A 14,415-nucleotide genomic window follows, 5' to 3' on the forward strand; every position below is an offset into this window, starting at 1 on the left:
GATTTATGTGCTTATGCCTGCCTACATCAGCTCCCAAACGGGCTCTCGGTGATGCCTGAACGGAGATCTGGGGCCCCAGAGCCTCCAACATTCAGCCGCTTACTCTCCCCACCCCCCACTCCCTCCACTCGGTCCAGCTTTAATATTAGAACGATTTTTCACATGGGAGCTGAAATAGTACAAAATATGGGTCTGCTGTAATTGTTGTTAGATTACGTGTCATCCTGATAAGATGTAACAAATATTTTCCTCCCCACCGGGGTCTGTTTCCCTCCTGGTAATGGATGGAGAAACTTCTCATAGTCTGCAAGGAATCGGTCGTAAAAACTTCTCCTGGAAGATTAATGTAATAATCACAGGCCCTCCTGGGAAACAGGGAGAACAAAATTAAAATAATACAACCTTCGTCTGTGTCCAAAACCAATGTGCCCCGCGTCTGAGCTCGAGCCGCCACCCAGAAAGGTACACCTGCTGTCAGCCTTATTGATGATTGAAAATAACCAGAGTTTCGGGAACATCTTTGAGCACCTCCGCTACCTTTTGTCAGGAGGATGATGGCTATTGCTTTTGACACGAAATAACTCTGTGGGGCATCACTCCATTGGCTGGAGAAACATTTCATCTCAATGGAGACATTTGATGTTTTGGGTTTTGGCTAGAGATAGTTTTTTGCAAGGTTTGAATCAGAATCTGAGCCATGATTACGGAGGGCTAATATGGAAGGCATTATGGAAAAGACTTGGGCCTAAAAATCAGGAGGCCCCCGTTCTAGTCCTGTTCCTGAAGCTAAACAGTGGCATGACCTTGGGCCAAATCCTGTCACCTTTCTGGGCTCAATTTCCTTATCTGTGAAATGAAGCAAGCCCCTCAGATTATGTCCCTTCAGCGCTAAGATTCAACATTTAGATGACGTTTGATTTTTTTTTAAAGCCCCAAGAGGACAGTTCTTACAGATACATGAACGACAGAGGCAGGACATTCCCTTCCCAAACTGTGGTCACAGCCAAGCTGAGCCTCTCCGATTATCTTTGGGAATATTTTCTCAGCAGTACTTGGGTGCACTTCACCCATTCTTAAAGGCAAATTTCTCTTGGAAATGAAGCAGCGTGCTTTCCTCTTAGAAAACACATCCACGTTTTTATAGATGGCGGCATTTTTTGTGTCTTAAAGGCCACTTTCTTCACCAACTTCTGAGGAAGGAGGCACAAGCCAAGTATTCCTACACGAGAGTGCCAAAGCTCAGAGGTGGCAGGGTCACCGACCCACGGCCACCCAGCAGACCTAGACCTGCCATCTCCCAAGATCGGGGCACTCGGTCCACCTCTGCTGGAGAGTAGGCTCCCCCAGTCCAAGTGAAGGAAGCCCTTGCCAGACACTCTGAGATAACCCTAAACAAATGTTCTCCATGGTTTAGGAGTGGGAGAGTCTCTAATTATGTGAAAATTCTAAGTGCACTAGGATTAAGGTAATTTAAACGCCTGTTTTTGTCTGAGTTTGGGAGCGAGGCGAATGCCCATCTGGTCAAGGCGATGACAGATGGAAAATAAAAACCAACCAACAAGTAGTACTCTTTGTGTGCTAACTACAACCATGCCTAGGCATGCACGTCAGAGCTGGGCAACAGAACTGTGGAGTATGTGGGGTCAGACCTGGAAAAGCAAAGGGGGGAAGGAACCCAACTTCTCAAAGGACATTTGGCTCAGTGAGAGCGCTGGGGGAAGCAGTCCACAGTCACGGGGAGCTAGAATACCTCAACCCAAGCCCATTAGCTCACGAGGGTCTGTTTTTGGATAAGTCTGATCATGGTCTGTGCGGCTACTTTCAAAATGAAGTTTCTTCTTCCTGTCCTTTCCAACTGAGAAATGAAAAGCTTAGAGATCTTTTTCTGCATAGAGAAAAGCAATTTAACCAAAATAAACTCAAAAGATTTATTAGAAGATATTCCAGGTAAAGGATGAAACACTGCAACTATGGGAGAAGATAGGATAATTTTAAATTAATCGTTCCACACAAAACTGATAATATAGCTAAGTGAACACAGACATTAAGGGCAGAGGTTTCTCTGCTTCAGAAATATCCATCCTCATGTCTTTACTGTTTCAGCAGGCCAGGGCACATTCTTGGTGTCTTTCCATTTCAAATCCAAAGGGTTAAGATGCAACCATCATTTTACTTCATATATTTATCCTGTTGATCAGCTAGGATTTTGGCTGAAGACTTGGCATCATAGAAGAGTTCATTAATTTCTTCGACATGTTCCTTCTCAATACTGTCTTTCCCATTGATCTTGGCCAGCAGGTTGGCTGGGGTCAGGAGCTGCACTGAGTATCTACAGCAAACAGGGTAAAACAAAAGATGAAAATCAGAGAATGACTGCTCCCTGCTTCCAACCACACCAAACACCACATGAGTTCAAGTTTTCTAACAACTAGAATTGAAATCTTTCATAGAGATGATCGGTAACTTGTCTGAAGTATAAAGGGGCAGATTTGGGTCAGAAACAGGCCCACTAACCAATTCAAGGGCAGTGCTGACGGCAGACTTTTCTTCCTCAAGACACGCTTGCTCCCTGCCCCCCACCCCAGGCACTTCTGGTGCCTGATATTCCACCATTACATCCTTTTTATTAGCTCTCATGCCTTTTTGTTCTCCAAATGTCTCCCATTAAAGCTCCCATTAAAACCCTTGTGCTGGGGACACGCTAACCATTAGAGACAACATCTTAGTGGGAGTTAGCTGACAGACAGGTACCTAGAGGCTACTCTTCCTTGGAACAGGACAGAGGGTGGGCCAGGGAGAGCTTGTACGGAGAAGGAGCCAGAGAGGGGAGGTAAGAGAGGGCCAGGGACAAACATCACTAACTTAGCAGCTGTGAAGAGAGCCCACTAACCCTGCTGTCATTTCAGGAATGGAAAATACTTAACCAGCGTCCACTGGTGAAGTGTTTTGTTCTCCTCACTTAAAAACGGCTGTGTCACCTCTCAGGGCTGTCGTGGGGATCCACGGAGATGATGGCTGTTAAGCACTTAGCACAGTGCCTGGCACGAGGTAAGCGCTATATAAATGTCAGCTATCATTATTTTGATGTGGGGTGCTTAAAACTACTAATGACTTATGTTAATAAATAAATAAAGCAAACACCTGCCTACCTTCATCTGTGCAATTCCAATCTCAGCATACTGCCCTATATAATCCCTCTACCAATTCACTGTGCACCACACAGTACTTATCTCTACTATTAAAAAAAAACAAAAACAAAAACAAAAAGCCACCAAACCGTGGGCAGAGAAGTGAAGGGCCCTGAGCTCCTTGGAGCTGTTTGGCAAATACCAAATGGCACAATTTTAAAAGTCTTGCACTCAAGCAAAGTTCTACAAGAGTAGAACAGCAGGAATAACTTCTCTCACAGAGCAGTGAGATCTAACTCATTTACTGAAAAACAGCCCACATGCGAATGTCCCTGAGAGGAAACACAGTGTCCTAAGCTATGCCCAGAGACAGTTTGAAGGGTGTAATTGGGAAAAAAACCCCATCAATTCTCAAATGAAAGATGACAGCCAGAGCAAGGTCTGTGGTCACCACAACCTAGCTATTTCCTTGCTTGGATGTATTCCTGTCATTTCCACATCAAATTTAGCAGCACATGGTCAGGCAGATCCAGAGTAAAGTCCAGCAGGGCACTGGACCTGATTCGGCAAGGTCAGCAAGGTCAGTGGGTGGCTTGAGGCAGAGGATGAACCACGTCACACAAAGAATGCCAACATCCTAGACCGTAAATGAGGCTGGCTTGCTGCCACCACCAGGGAGCAGGTGACTATCCTGGCACCCCCTAGAAAATGGTGGGAACAAACACCCCCTTGTCAAACCTTGTTCACAAAGGTACTGAATACCCAGGATAAATCTGACGCTGGGCTGACAGCACAGAACTCAGCTCACCTTAATGTCGTCTTGGTACCGATTTCTCCCAGGTGGTTCAATGCTTCCTCGCTGATGTTAATCCCTTCTGTCTGGGCTCTGATTTTTATTATCTATTAGAAAAGAAAAGGAAGAGTCAACAATGTTCAGGTATGTTTCCCACGTTTTCACATATTGCTCACTGAGCATTTCTTACAGTAAAAGCTGGTTTCTAATTTCTAAGAGGAAGCTGAAAGCCTTGGTTTTCCCAAATTCAGAGGAGGCTGAGAAGGACCTTCTGTCTCTTGTACGCCTGCCTGTAGTTTATGCCAACACTCCACTGCAGCATGAAGAAGACTCCTGGCCCTCAAAAGCCGTGCCAGCACAGGAGAAGATCTGGAAGGCTGGCGACAGGCCACTGAGCAAGGGCCACAGGCTCGGGAAGGTTTTGTCAACACAAGAATAGCTACTCGGCCATGGATTCTTTCACCCACGACTCGTGACTCTATCGAGGGTACGGAAAGACTTCAATCTGTGCACACAATGACAAAAATCACTAATCTTTTGAAGTACTCAAGGGCACGATGTGTCTCAGTTCACACAGACTCTTTCAGGACTGCCCCACAGTATGTACCCCATCATGCCGCTCACTCTAAATCACAGGCGCCACAGCCTCCCAGCACACTGAGCACAGTACACGTTTTTAGTCTCTTGATAAATAAGATGGTAAAATAAATCAAAAAGTTACTTTCAAAGCTTCAGCTACCATTTTAACATCACCCTGAGAAATCTAATCTATCAAGCAGAGCCTTAACTTGTTCCAGGCTGAAGATCTTTGTGAAGTTGGCGCTGACGGTATCTCCACCACGCTGGAGAGCAGGAGGCCGTTACAACAGTGGCACCAGGAGCCGGCCCGACGTCGGCGGCGGCATTACCAGCTGAGTGATAAGGGGCAGCCTGGATAATGATGGTGTGTGTTGGACTGCGGAGATAACTCTGCAACTTCCAGCCTCATATAATACAGGTATTTTTCACTTTGGCAGCTTCGTAAACAAGATATCAAGAAGCGCTTGTTTAAATTAAAGACATAAAAACGCACCCAGGGAAGGAAACAGGGAAAGAATGAACCTAAGAAAGGTGGCCCTGGTCTGAAGATGTTCTAGCATGAAGGAGTTTTATAAGAGGACATGAAAGAAGTGCTGATCAAGCAGAGCACACTTCAACCAACAAGCATCAATCTGTGAAAGGGAAGGAACACGAGCCTGGGAGAAAGACCTGGGTTCAAATCTCAGCTGTCCTCACTATCTGGGAGTCATGGAGCCTCCCTAAGCCTTCGCTTTCCGAACCTGCCAATGAGATAATGATGCTACTTACTCAGCCGGCGATATAAAAACATAAAGGGACTGAATACAGGCTGCAGCCCCAACACACACACACACACACACACACACACACACACACACACACACACACACACACACACCCATACACCTCCCCCCCCAAACAGGAGCTCATGTTTCTATATCATTTTGAGGTTAACAAAACACTTTCTTCATAAACCTAGGAAGCAAATAATCCAAGTACTATCATTCTTATTTCACATCTGAAGACCTAAGGTTCAGAGAGGACAAATAACTGGCCCTGACCACATGACCTGTAAATATTAGAAGTAGGATTCTGAACCCAGGCCTCCTGCTCTTATTCCAGTATTCTTCCTATTATATCGTATTTCTCTACACAATTACCACCGAACATGGACTGTCTACCAGTCACATATAGGGGACATATTGGGCTTATAAGAAGCCCAATAAAGTATTATGTGATGAGAAGTTCCCAGGTAGTTTAGGGGCTCACTTATCTCTGAAAGAAAAGGATGACAAGCAAACAAGTCAGCCTGGAACTAACATACTTAAAAACAAACCCAAAAACCTAAGGACAATCCATCTTGTGAAAATGAAAGCTTGGAAACAGAAAAGCAGTTACTATTGACAAACCAAATCCATATTCACACGATGCCCCACGGCACAACCTCAAGTCCCAATTTCAAACTATCAAGTTATGAGGCTGCTATGAAATATCCATCTTAAAAACAGAAGGAAACACTCACATTGTATAATTCACACATTTGGGACTCAATCCTGCTAGAACTGAAGCTGCAGAATGAATTCGGATATTAAATCACTATCTTTTTGTTCAATCAATTGACAATGGAATTTTCCACAGGCATCGTGTCTGAAATAAGTGATGGGTTTGGTGATGAGCAGGTCCTGGAGAACCCTTGTGTTCAGAGGAAGGTGCATGTGCACATGCAAATTGAGTCTACGGTTAAGTGGAGTTAAATGAAAGGAAGCTGGAATTTTTTGGCTCACGATCCAAATACTCTTTTACAAGGTGTCAAGACTGAACTCGAATTCTTTCAGGTTCTTTGCCAAGGAGAAAGTCCCATTAGGGCATTCTTTAAAGATGTGTGACTTTATTTAATCCATGAGCCTAATTAAGGCAATGTTCAGTAACTTGCCTTCTGGGAAATACGCTAAATCTGAGGTTCAGCTACAGAAATGTCACTGACGCTCCCTCCTCATGAGCAGGTCACAGCAATCATAAGAGCTCTTGTTCCAGACTGTTCAAAAATGGACAGTTCATAAATTAGATCTTTAATCATTTAATAACCTACAGGGATAGTTTATGAGGGTGTCCAACTTGATAGCATAGTACCCAAGTTATATTTAATAACAAAAAACTCCTATGTTAAAATAGCGTTAAGGTTATGACTTTAACCAAAGGCAGAAAGGCAATTCAAAATACGAGCTGTTGTATCGTCCTTAGTTCACCCTTTGGAACAAAGAGGACAAGCCCAAGCCGACAGGTACACCAGGCCCGGCTACAGCTGCCATCCAGACTGAACACAGGGCAGAGGGTGCAAACTATAGTGGTCAAACTGTCTAAATTCCATATTTTCAAAGCATGGAAGGAAAATCCATTCTTTGGGAACTGTGTGCTTTGTTAATGAAGATGCGGATCCAACCTTTCGAGGCCTCTAATTTTAAAACATGCTACCGAAACATCTTGGACTTCCGCAGCAAAGAGCAGGTTTCCCAAAACTACACAGCACCCAGGAAAGCCTTTTCTCCCAGAATTCCTTGGCCTCACCTTGGCCTTTCTCTGGTGACAGCCTCTCCTCTCTTAACACTATCTCCTAAATACCACAAACAGTCGACAATGCCTCCCCCATCCCCACTCCCCTTACTCCACACCTTGTGTCCTCTCACAGCACTGAGAGTCTAACAAGGGGGATAACCTTTAACAAGATGGATCATAATGGTACCTCAAGACTAGGGTTGAGGCTGGGCTCAACAAGGGACCAGGGGAAGGTCTCTTCACTGAAATGGACACACTGCCAATATCGCCAACTGAGTGGCCATCTGGTCCAACCTCTGCATTCCTCGGAGAGGAGGCAGTGGTCCAGAGAGGCTCCAAGACTTATTCGACACCCCACAGGTTTGGGGTAGACGGGCACCTGTACCCAGATCACAGCATTCTGTTCAGTGAAGCTCATGCCTTGTACAGGGGAACGTCTGGGGCAAATGGACCAACGGGATCGCTGCCCTACTGAACTACATGGGTAGCTTAGAGAGGCCCCAACTCATGACTGATCCAAAGAAGAAGATTCCTAGTTGGTCTTCAAAAAACATCTCTAAGAGGCTCCGGTCTGTGAAATCGGATCAACCTCTCCTTATGAGATCATGGGATGTCAAGAGCTACAAGGAATCTTAGAGATGATCTGGTATAACAAGCCTCTCATTTTACAGAGAGGGAAGGAAACTGAGGTGTGGAAAGATGTCCTGCAAGGCACACGGAGCGAGCCTTGGGCAGGGCTGGCTCTCGGGCCCCTAGTTTCAGCACACATCACCTGTTTCATTTCTTGTGGGGTGTACAGCATGGTGCGGATGATCATCACTCGGTCCAGAAGGTCAAGGGGAATTCCATGAGGAGAGATCACATCCTCGGTACCTCTGGAAAAGTCATTTAGCAAGTGTTAATAATTACATTACTCAAGTCTCTTTCAGAAAAATGTAGATGTTGCAAACCTAAGCTAAAGTGTTCACACTAAACACACATCACCTATTCTTTCAGGATAAAGATAAAGTGGTAAGACTCATTCTTCATGTGTAGATCATGGAAGCGTTCCCATTTCTTCACAGAGATATGTGGGTTCTCTTTTATTACCTGGGGACTTTGGGGCTTTGGATTCAACATCAGCTGATCTGCAAAAGCTTATTAAGGGCCTACTATGTGCCAGCCACTGGGGACATACGTACAAAAGGGAAATGGTCACTGCTTTAAGGCTGACTTTCAACAAAGAAGATTTCACCTCTTCAAGGTCAAAGACCACACCATTTTTCTTTCCATCTCCCACAACGTTTAGAACGGAGCTTTCTCCATAACAGGTACTCAAACACTTGGTATGATTAATATGACTAAGAACAATTTACATTAATGTAGTGCTTTAAGGCTTACCAAGCATCGTCCTCACCACAAGCCGTGTGCCAGGCGGGTGCTGGGTGAGGGGGGACACAAAGACAAAACAATGAAAGCCGCTGCACTTAGGAGTTTACATTCTACTGGGGGAGACCACACGTGCATAGAGAATAAGTTAAAAAAAAAATGCCAGGTGGTTAGGAACAGAGATCATTAGCAATTGGGGGAAATCAGATGAAGAAACCAAGGCTCACAAAAGTGAGTGTCCTATCCAGGGGTTGCAGAGCTATTAAATGTCAGTCAAGACTCAAACTCAGGTTTTCCAACTCAAAGACAAGGACTCTTTCCACTGCATCACATGAATGACATCACTTTAAATAGCTGGAGCTGGAAGACAGCTCTATTAAGGTTCCTTTTAGCAAAGTGACTGCCAGATACGTACAAACTTCCTGACAAACATACAGCACTTCTGGTCCAGAGAAAGGGTCCCAACTGCTCTAGTAAGCTATCCACGCACCATTCACAGGTGCTACCTCCCAACCAGGGCTCCAAGCCACAGGCTCCTCCTGGGAGCTAATTTCACCTAGTCAGCCCAGGCCAATGAATGTGAAGCTCTGCAACTCAACAAATATCACTAGAACTTTGTTAGAAAGTACTAAACAGCAAAGTCTCATTCTGAGGCATGGGAAACTAAGCAACATGGAACACCATCAATAGGATTCTGTTTTGAAAACATAAATAACTTTGAAATGAATGTCATATTCTATAACTACATATGGGGCCAGACTTTCTTCTCAGTGCTGTCAAAGAAGAAATGAAAAAACATTCTATTTGATGTGTATCATGCTAGCCACAGAATATCCAAGAGTCACCGAAATGCAAAGGATCTTAGGATATAATCTAACCTCCCCATGTTAGAGATGAGGAAACTCTGGCCCAGAGAAGGAAATAACGCCCAATGTCACCTAGCAAGTTGGTGGCCAACCAAGTCGCCTTGATGCATGAAATTCAAGAGAGGTTGGTGTCTTAACGTTCTGCCTAAAATAACATAATCTCAAATTTTGCTCATGACTACAGAATAGAATGCAGTTATCTAAAAAGTGTCATTGTTCTGACGCCAGTTGGGGAAAAAATTAGTGGGTTCAAAATTTACTAAATGGTTTCTTCTCCTATCCTTAGGTATATCAGCCGTTATTCATCAATTACAACAATAAGGTCCACTAATACTTAATGTCCTTCATGAAGGACAGCCATTAACTGTAGTATGAATTTTAAGTCTGAGCTAATTTTTCCTCTAGTAACATGAGGCATCCCTCTAGATAATACTAATAATAAGGAGACATCACTGGTATGTTTATTCAAGTCATCTAGACATATTTCTGTTGTTGCTGTTCAATTGTATCTGACTCGTGGTGACCCCATTTGGGGTTTTCTTGGCAAAGACATCGGAGTGTTAGGCCATTTCCTTCTCCAGCTCATTTTATAGATGAGGAAACTGAAGCAAAGAGGGTTAAGTGACCTGCCCAGAGTCACACAGCTAGTAAGAGTCTGAGCCAGATGTGAAATCAGAAAGATGAGTCTTCCTGACTCCAGACCTATCCACTGTGCCAGCTACCTACCCATATTTCTCTTATAGGTCTAACCTAAATTTAAGCCATCCTAGTTGCTGGCCCTTGTCTAAAGCCTTTATGATAAACTGCAACTCATAACTTTGGGTTAAATTACCATAACTGTTGAGAGACCAGAAAACACTGCTGAATGGATCCTTGGAGGGTCTACTTGAGTGGGAAACCAGAAACACAAAATCCTTAATGTTAGAGGCAGAAGGAACTTTAAAGATCATCAAGTAGTAAAACATCTCATTTTAGAGATAAAGAAATTAAAGCTCTAAAAATAGTTCACATTTACACAATGCTTTAAATGCTTACAAAGTGCTTTATATAGGAGAGTTCATTTATCTGCAAACAAACTTGTGGGTAGGTGTGGCCCTGTGTGATGTTATATGACTTGTCCCAGGTAATACAGACTGGCAGCAGAGACAGGATGAGAACTGACTAGAAGTCAGGTATCTAAGGTGCCAATGTTCTTTCCACAATATCCTGCTTTATTTTCTAGTCTCCGCAGAGACTTTTGGGTTGATACTTGGGTCTCTGGGCTGACTCCACGCTGGACATTGAGCTCCTGGCACAGCCTAGGATAAGAGGTGCTTCTCTCTGGCTGCTGCCATCCCTGGTACCCCCACAACTCCCAAGGAGGGCTGGAAGTTGGGGAGGCTTTCCTATCCAGGCTGAGTCTCATAGCCTGTGGTCACCTCCCAGCTCTGGGGTCCTCCTTATCTATGTCTGCCCTGGATGCATAATTAGCTATGCGGAGCTGTCATCAGTGGGTGGCAATAAGCACTGAGGACAAGGCCTAGGTGCAAACAGTGAGCCCCAGCTCCCCAGAGACCTGCACCATCATCCAGACATACAGTATGGTAGTCTTCTAGCTGCAGGCCAGTCTCACTCACCCCACTCAATGGGGAAAGGACCCTGTGTCCTTGTACAAAACTTTTCTGAGTCTATTTCTCTATTTGTAAAAGAAGAGGCTGGTTAGAAAGACCTAAAGGCCTCTAAGACCTCTTCTGCAGGTATAGCATTCTCTAGGAGGAATACTGGAGTTAGAATCTGTGATGGCAGATCCCCAGTGCTCTCCCCATTCCTCCCAGGAAGCACCGACTGCTGCCCTGGCCACCCAACAGATGTCCTCTTAACCTCTGAGAGCTCGCAGCAGAGATCACAATGAACACCTTGGGAAAGGTCAATGCTCTGGACGGTACATAAGGAATCACTGTGCTTCTCATGATACCCAACCCTATCCATCTACACTGTCGAAGTCAGTCCTTACTGGCTAATGACCTTCTCCAGCATGAGTCTGTCCCCTTTTTCTTGGCTTCTCTAAAGGTCTGCCAGAATCAGTTCTAGATTCTTCCACTGATTCATCATGTGCCAGTGGGTGGGTCAGTCACTTCTCTGGCTTCAGTTCTCTCCTTTATAAAATGAAGGGCTTAATCTAGACATCTTGAAGACTCTTTCAGCTGCTAATATGATAGGATTCATCTAGACCAAGGCCCATAGAAGTCTCAACATTCCTCAGTACAAAACCTTCAGGGCTCGACACCAACGTTTTGCATACTATGGATAAGGCAGAGTGAGACATCGAGACCTCCAGTGCTCTCCTTCCCAGGTAGGATATGACCAACCCTAATAGAGACACTCCATTCCAAGTAATCAGAGTCAGACACCCATATATAGTACTTGGAATCAGCAAGGTCTGAACACAGTGGTGAAATGATATTCTAAATAAAGCAGTGACACGCTTTTGAAAGCGTCATCCATCATATTCTCCAACAGATGGCACTATTCATCCTGTGAAATGGACATACAAACTGGACAGTGCTGCATCACACACAGTAGATACTAACAGCACACTAGGTACTATGGGGGGTGTGTGTGTGTGTGTGTATGTGTGTGTGTAGAGAAAGAGGAAGAAAGAAAAAGAGGAGAGGGAAAAAAGGAGAGAGATGGAAGAAGGGAGGGAGAGAAGGGGAGAGAGAGGGAAAAAGGTAAAGAGAAGAGAGAGAGAAGAGTGAGGGAGGAAGAAAAAGACATGGAGGGAGAATGAGCACAGGAGCAAGGAAGCGCAATCACTAGGCTACAAGGATCATCTCCCAGGTTTCCAAATGCTGCAAAGCTGGAAGGCATGCTTTATCTCCGGGCTCCTCCTAATGCCAAGCTGGCAAGAAGCTGCCTCTCTTCCTGGAGCCAGGAAAGGCTGTTGTCTGTCCACAATGCACTGGTTTTGGAGGAAACACTCCAATCTAACACTTGTAGTGACGTGACAAGTACCACAAGGACCTGCAGTGTGACTATAAAGTAACATGGCTGGTTTTTTATTCTGAAGGAACATCAGAACTTACACCTTCAAATGTGTATTTTCCCCCTCAAAAAGCGTCCCCTCGGGAGGCTACACACTAACTTCAGAGATGCTGCCAATTCTCAGAGTATTATGGGAATCCCATCTTAGGAACCGTCTTCGGAGCCAACACATCCTTTTGAATCTCACTGGGAGCAAAGCTTCATCCCTTGTGAGGGCGTTTGGTTTTTGGATAGAGGCAAGAGTTATTTGGAGCCAAGTCTGGTGAATAAAGTGGAGGAACTGAGCTGGGGAATCCCATTTTTGGTCCAAAATAAGATAACTGTAAAGCAAAGAGACTAATATATATATATATATATTTTTTTTTTTTGCAGGGGAAAGGGGAAGTAGGAGAGAAGGCTCTGAAAGGAAGAGATTCTGGTACATTTGTTAAGAAAAAAAAAAAAGTCTCATGGTTATAAACGTCATGCCTTGCATTCACGCCAGAAGACAAAACGTCCCTCCAACTCTTGCCCCTTCTATAGAAACAACGCTTTCAAGCCTGGAAAGGGCGTCGTACCTGATGACACAGTTGCCCCGGTTGGAAGCGAAGATGACGATGGGGGCGATGGAAGACTCCAAGGCGCGGTGCAGATAGGTGAAGCATTCAATGTCCAACATGTGTACCTCATCCACAAACAGCACGCCAGGAACCAACTCCGCTATGCCTTGGTCAATGTACTTGTTGACCACCTTGTTAATCTCCCCTCGAAGCTTATCTAGGAGATGGAAGAAAACCCCACGTCACCCCCATTTCTGGAGCACAGAGGAGGCACATGCAGGCTGGCCCCCGCTCATACTTTACACCTAAAGCACCTAAGGCTGGAGGGGTTAAATGCCCCACCCTGAGTCCTCCGGGAAGTGAGCAGAAGAGGCAGGAATTGAACCCCGGGCTTCTGACCCCACATCCCACCATCCACCTTCAACACAGAACTAGAGAAACACATTCCATGACCAAGCTTGGCCTAATCCAGACCATCTTTCAATGTTAAGTCCCTAATCTTGAGAATAAAATACAGAAGATTTACTATCCATCTTGTAGGAAGGTTCAACTTTCAGAACTTAAGTGAAGAGGTAGACTCAGAAAAGCTAAGTCATCTGCTCAAGGTCATGATTCTTATGGCCTTATTTTCCCATCAGCTGTTATCAGCAAGAACTATTCCACTAGATCACAAAATGCCCACAATGTCATCACTGCGCAGTAAAACAGCTGAAGATGAGAGAATGACACACTCTGTATGCCAAAAAGAACAGCAGGTACAGGTTCCATAACAAAACTCTGACAGCAAAGGTCTCAGATTCTCACCAATTTACCCTGCTCCTCGCAAAACTAATTTAAAATAAAAAGTAAATGCAAACATTAAAGAAAACAACAATGTAAGTGACATTTTCATCTGTCAAGAGATTAACCCCAGCCAAAGGTAAATAGAAAGAGACTTGGTGAAGAATGGAAAAGTGGCATGGGGGAACAAGGGTGGGATGAAGAATCAGAAGACATGGCTCTGAGTCTTGATCCTGCCTGCTAATGGCAGAACATGTATGACCATGAGCAAGTAACTTTGTTTCTCTGAGTCTCAGTTTCCTCATCTGTAAAATGGGGATTTCTGGGAAGGTCAAACAAGATAATGAATGAGAAAGCACTTGATAAAACCTTGGGAAGTTCTATGCTTTCTATTATTCAACCATAAGCTGCTAATAGTAGTATTTTGGGGGTGAGGAGTTAGTTGTGATTTCATCAATGTATGGAACTCCCAGGATTAAAACTGTCACCAATGTAGACAAACAAGTCATCTGTACTTGTACCTGGGCACTGAGAGGTAAGCAATTTGCCCATGGTCACACAACTAGTATATGAGAGGCAACACTTGAACCCAGGTCTTCCCTGTCTGATGCTAACTCTCTATCCACTGCACCGTGCTGCTTTCTGGCAGAGTGAGAAAAGGTGCTTATTGAGCTCATAGATTTCTGCACAAAACCAAACCCTAGACAGTGAAAGGTAAAGCAGGATTTTAGGGAACAACACTAAAAGCTCTGGGATCCTACCTGGCTTTAACTCTAATTCTTACAGACACCTTTCAAAACATTCAA

At 44.5% G+C, this 14,415-nt stretch overlaps 1 protein-coding gene across 1 annotated transcript in view; it reads right to left on the reverse strand.

Annotated features, from left to right (window-relative positions):
- Positions 1-1,914: 1,914 nt before the first annotated feature.
- The window catches only part of RUVBL1 (RuvB like AAA ATPase 1), a 33,269-nt gene continuing 20,768 nt past the window's right edge, over positions 1,915-14,415 (reverse strand). Inside the window, exons 8-11 of the mRNA XM_027864097.1 lie at positions 12,848-13,046; positions 7,805-7,907; positions 3,937-4,028; positions 1,915-2,329 (exon numbers count right to left, since the gene is read on the reverse strand). Of these exons, the coding sequence (XP_027719898.1) occupies positions 2,170-2,329; positions 3,937-4,028; positions 7,805-7,907; positions 12,848-13,046 (554 nt within the window). The 3' untranslated portion in view covers positions 1,915-2,169. The remainder of the gene's footprint in view (positions 2,330-3,936; positions 4,029-7,804; positions 7,908-12,847; positions 13,047-14,415) is intronic.

The sequence above is a fragment of the Vombatus ursinus genome, unplaced genomic scaffold, assembly GCF_900497805.2.
Source record: "Vombatus ursinus unplaced genomic scaffold, bare-nosed wombat genome assembly UNPS02014773.1, whole genome shotgun sequence".
Classification (NCBI taxonomy): domain Eukaryota; kingdom Metazoa; phylum Chordata; class Mammalia; order Diprotodontia; family Vombatidae; genus Vombatus; species Vombatus ursinus.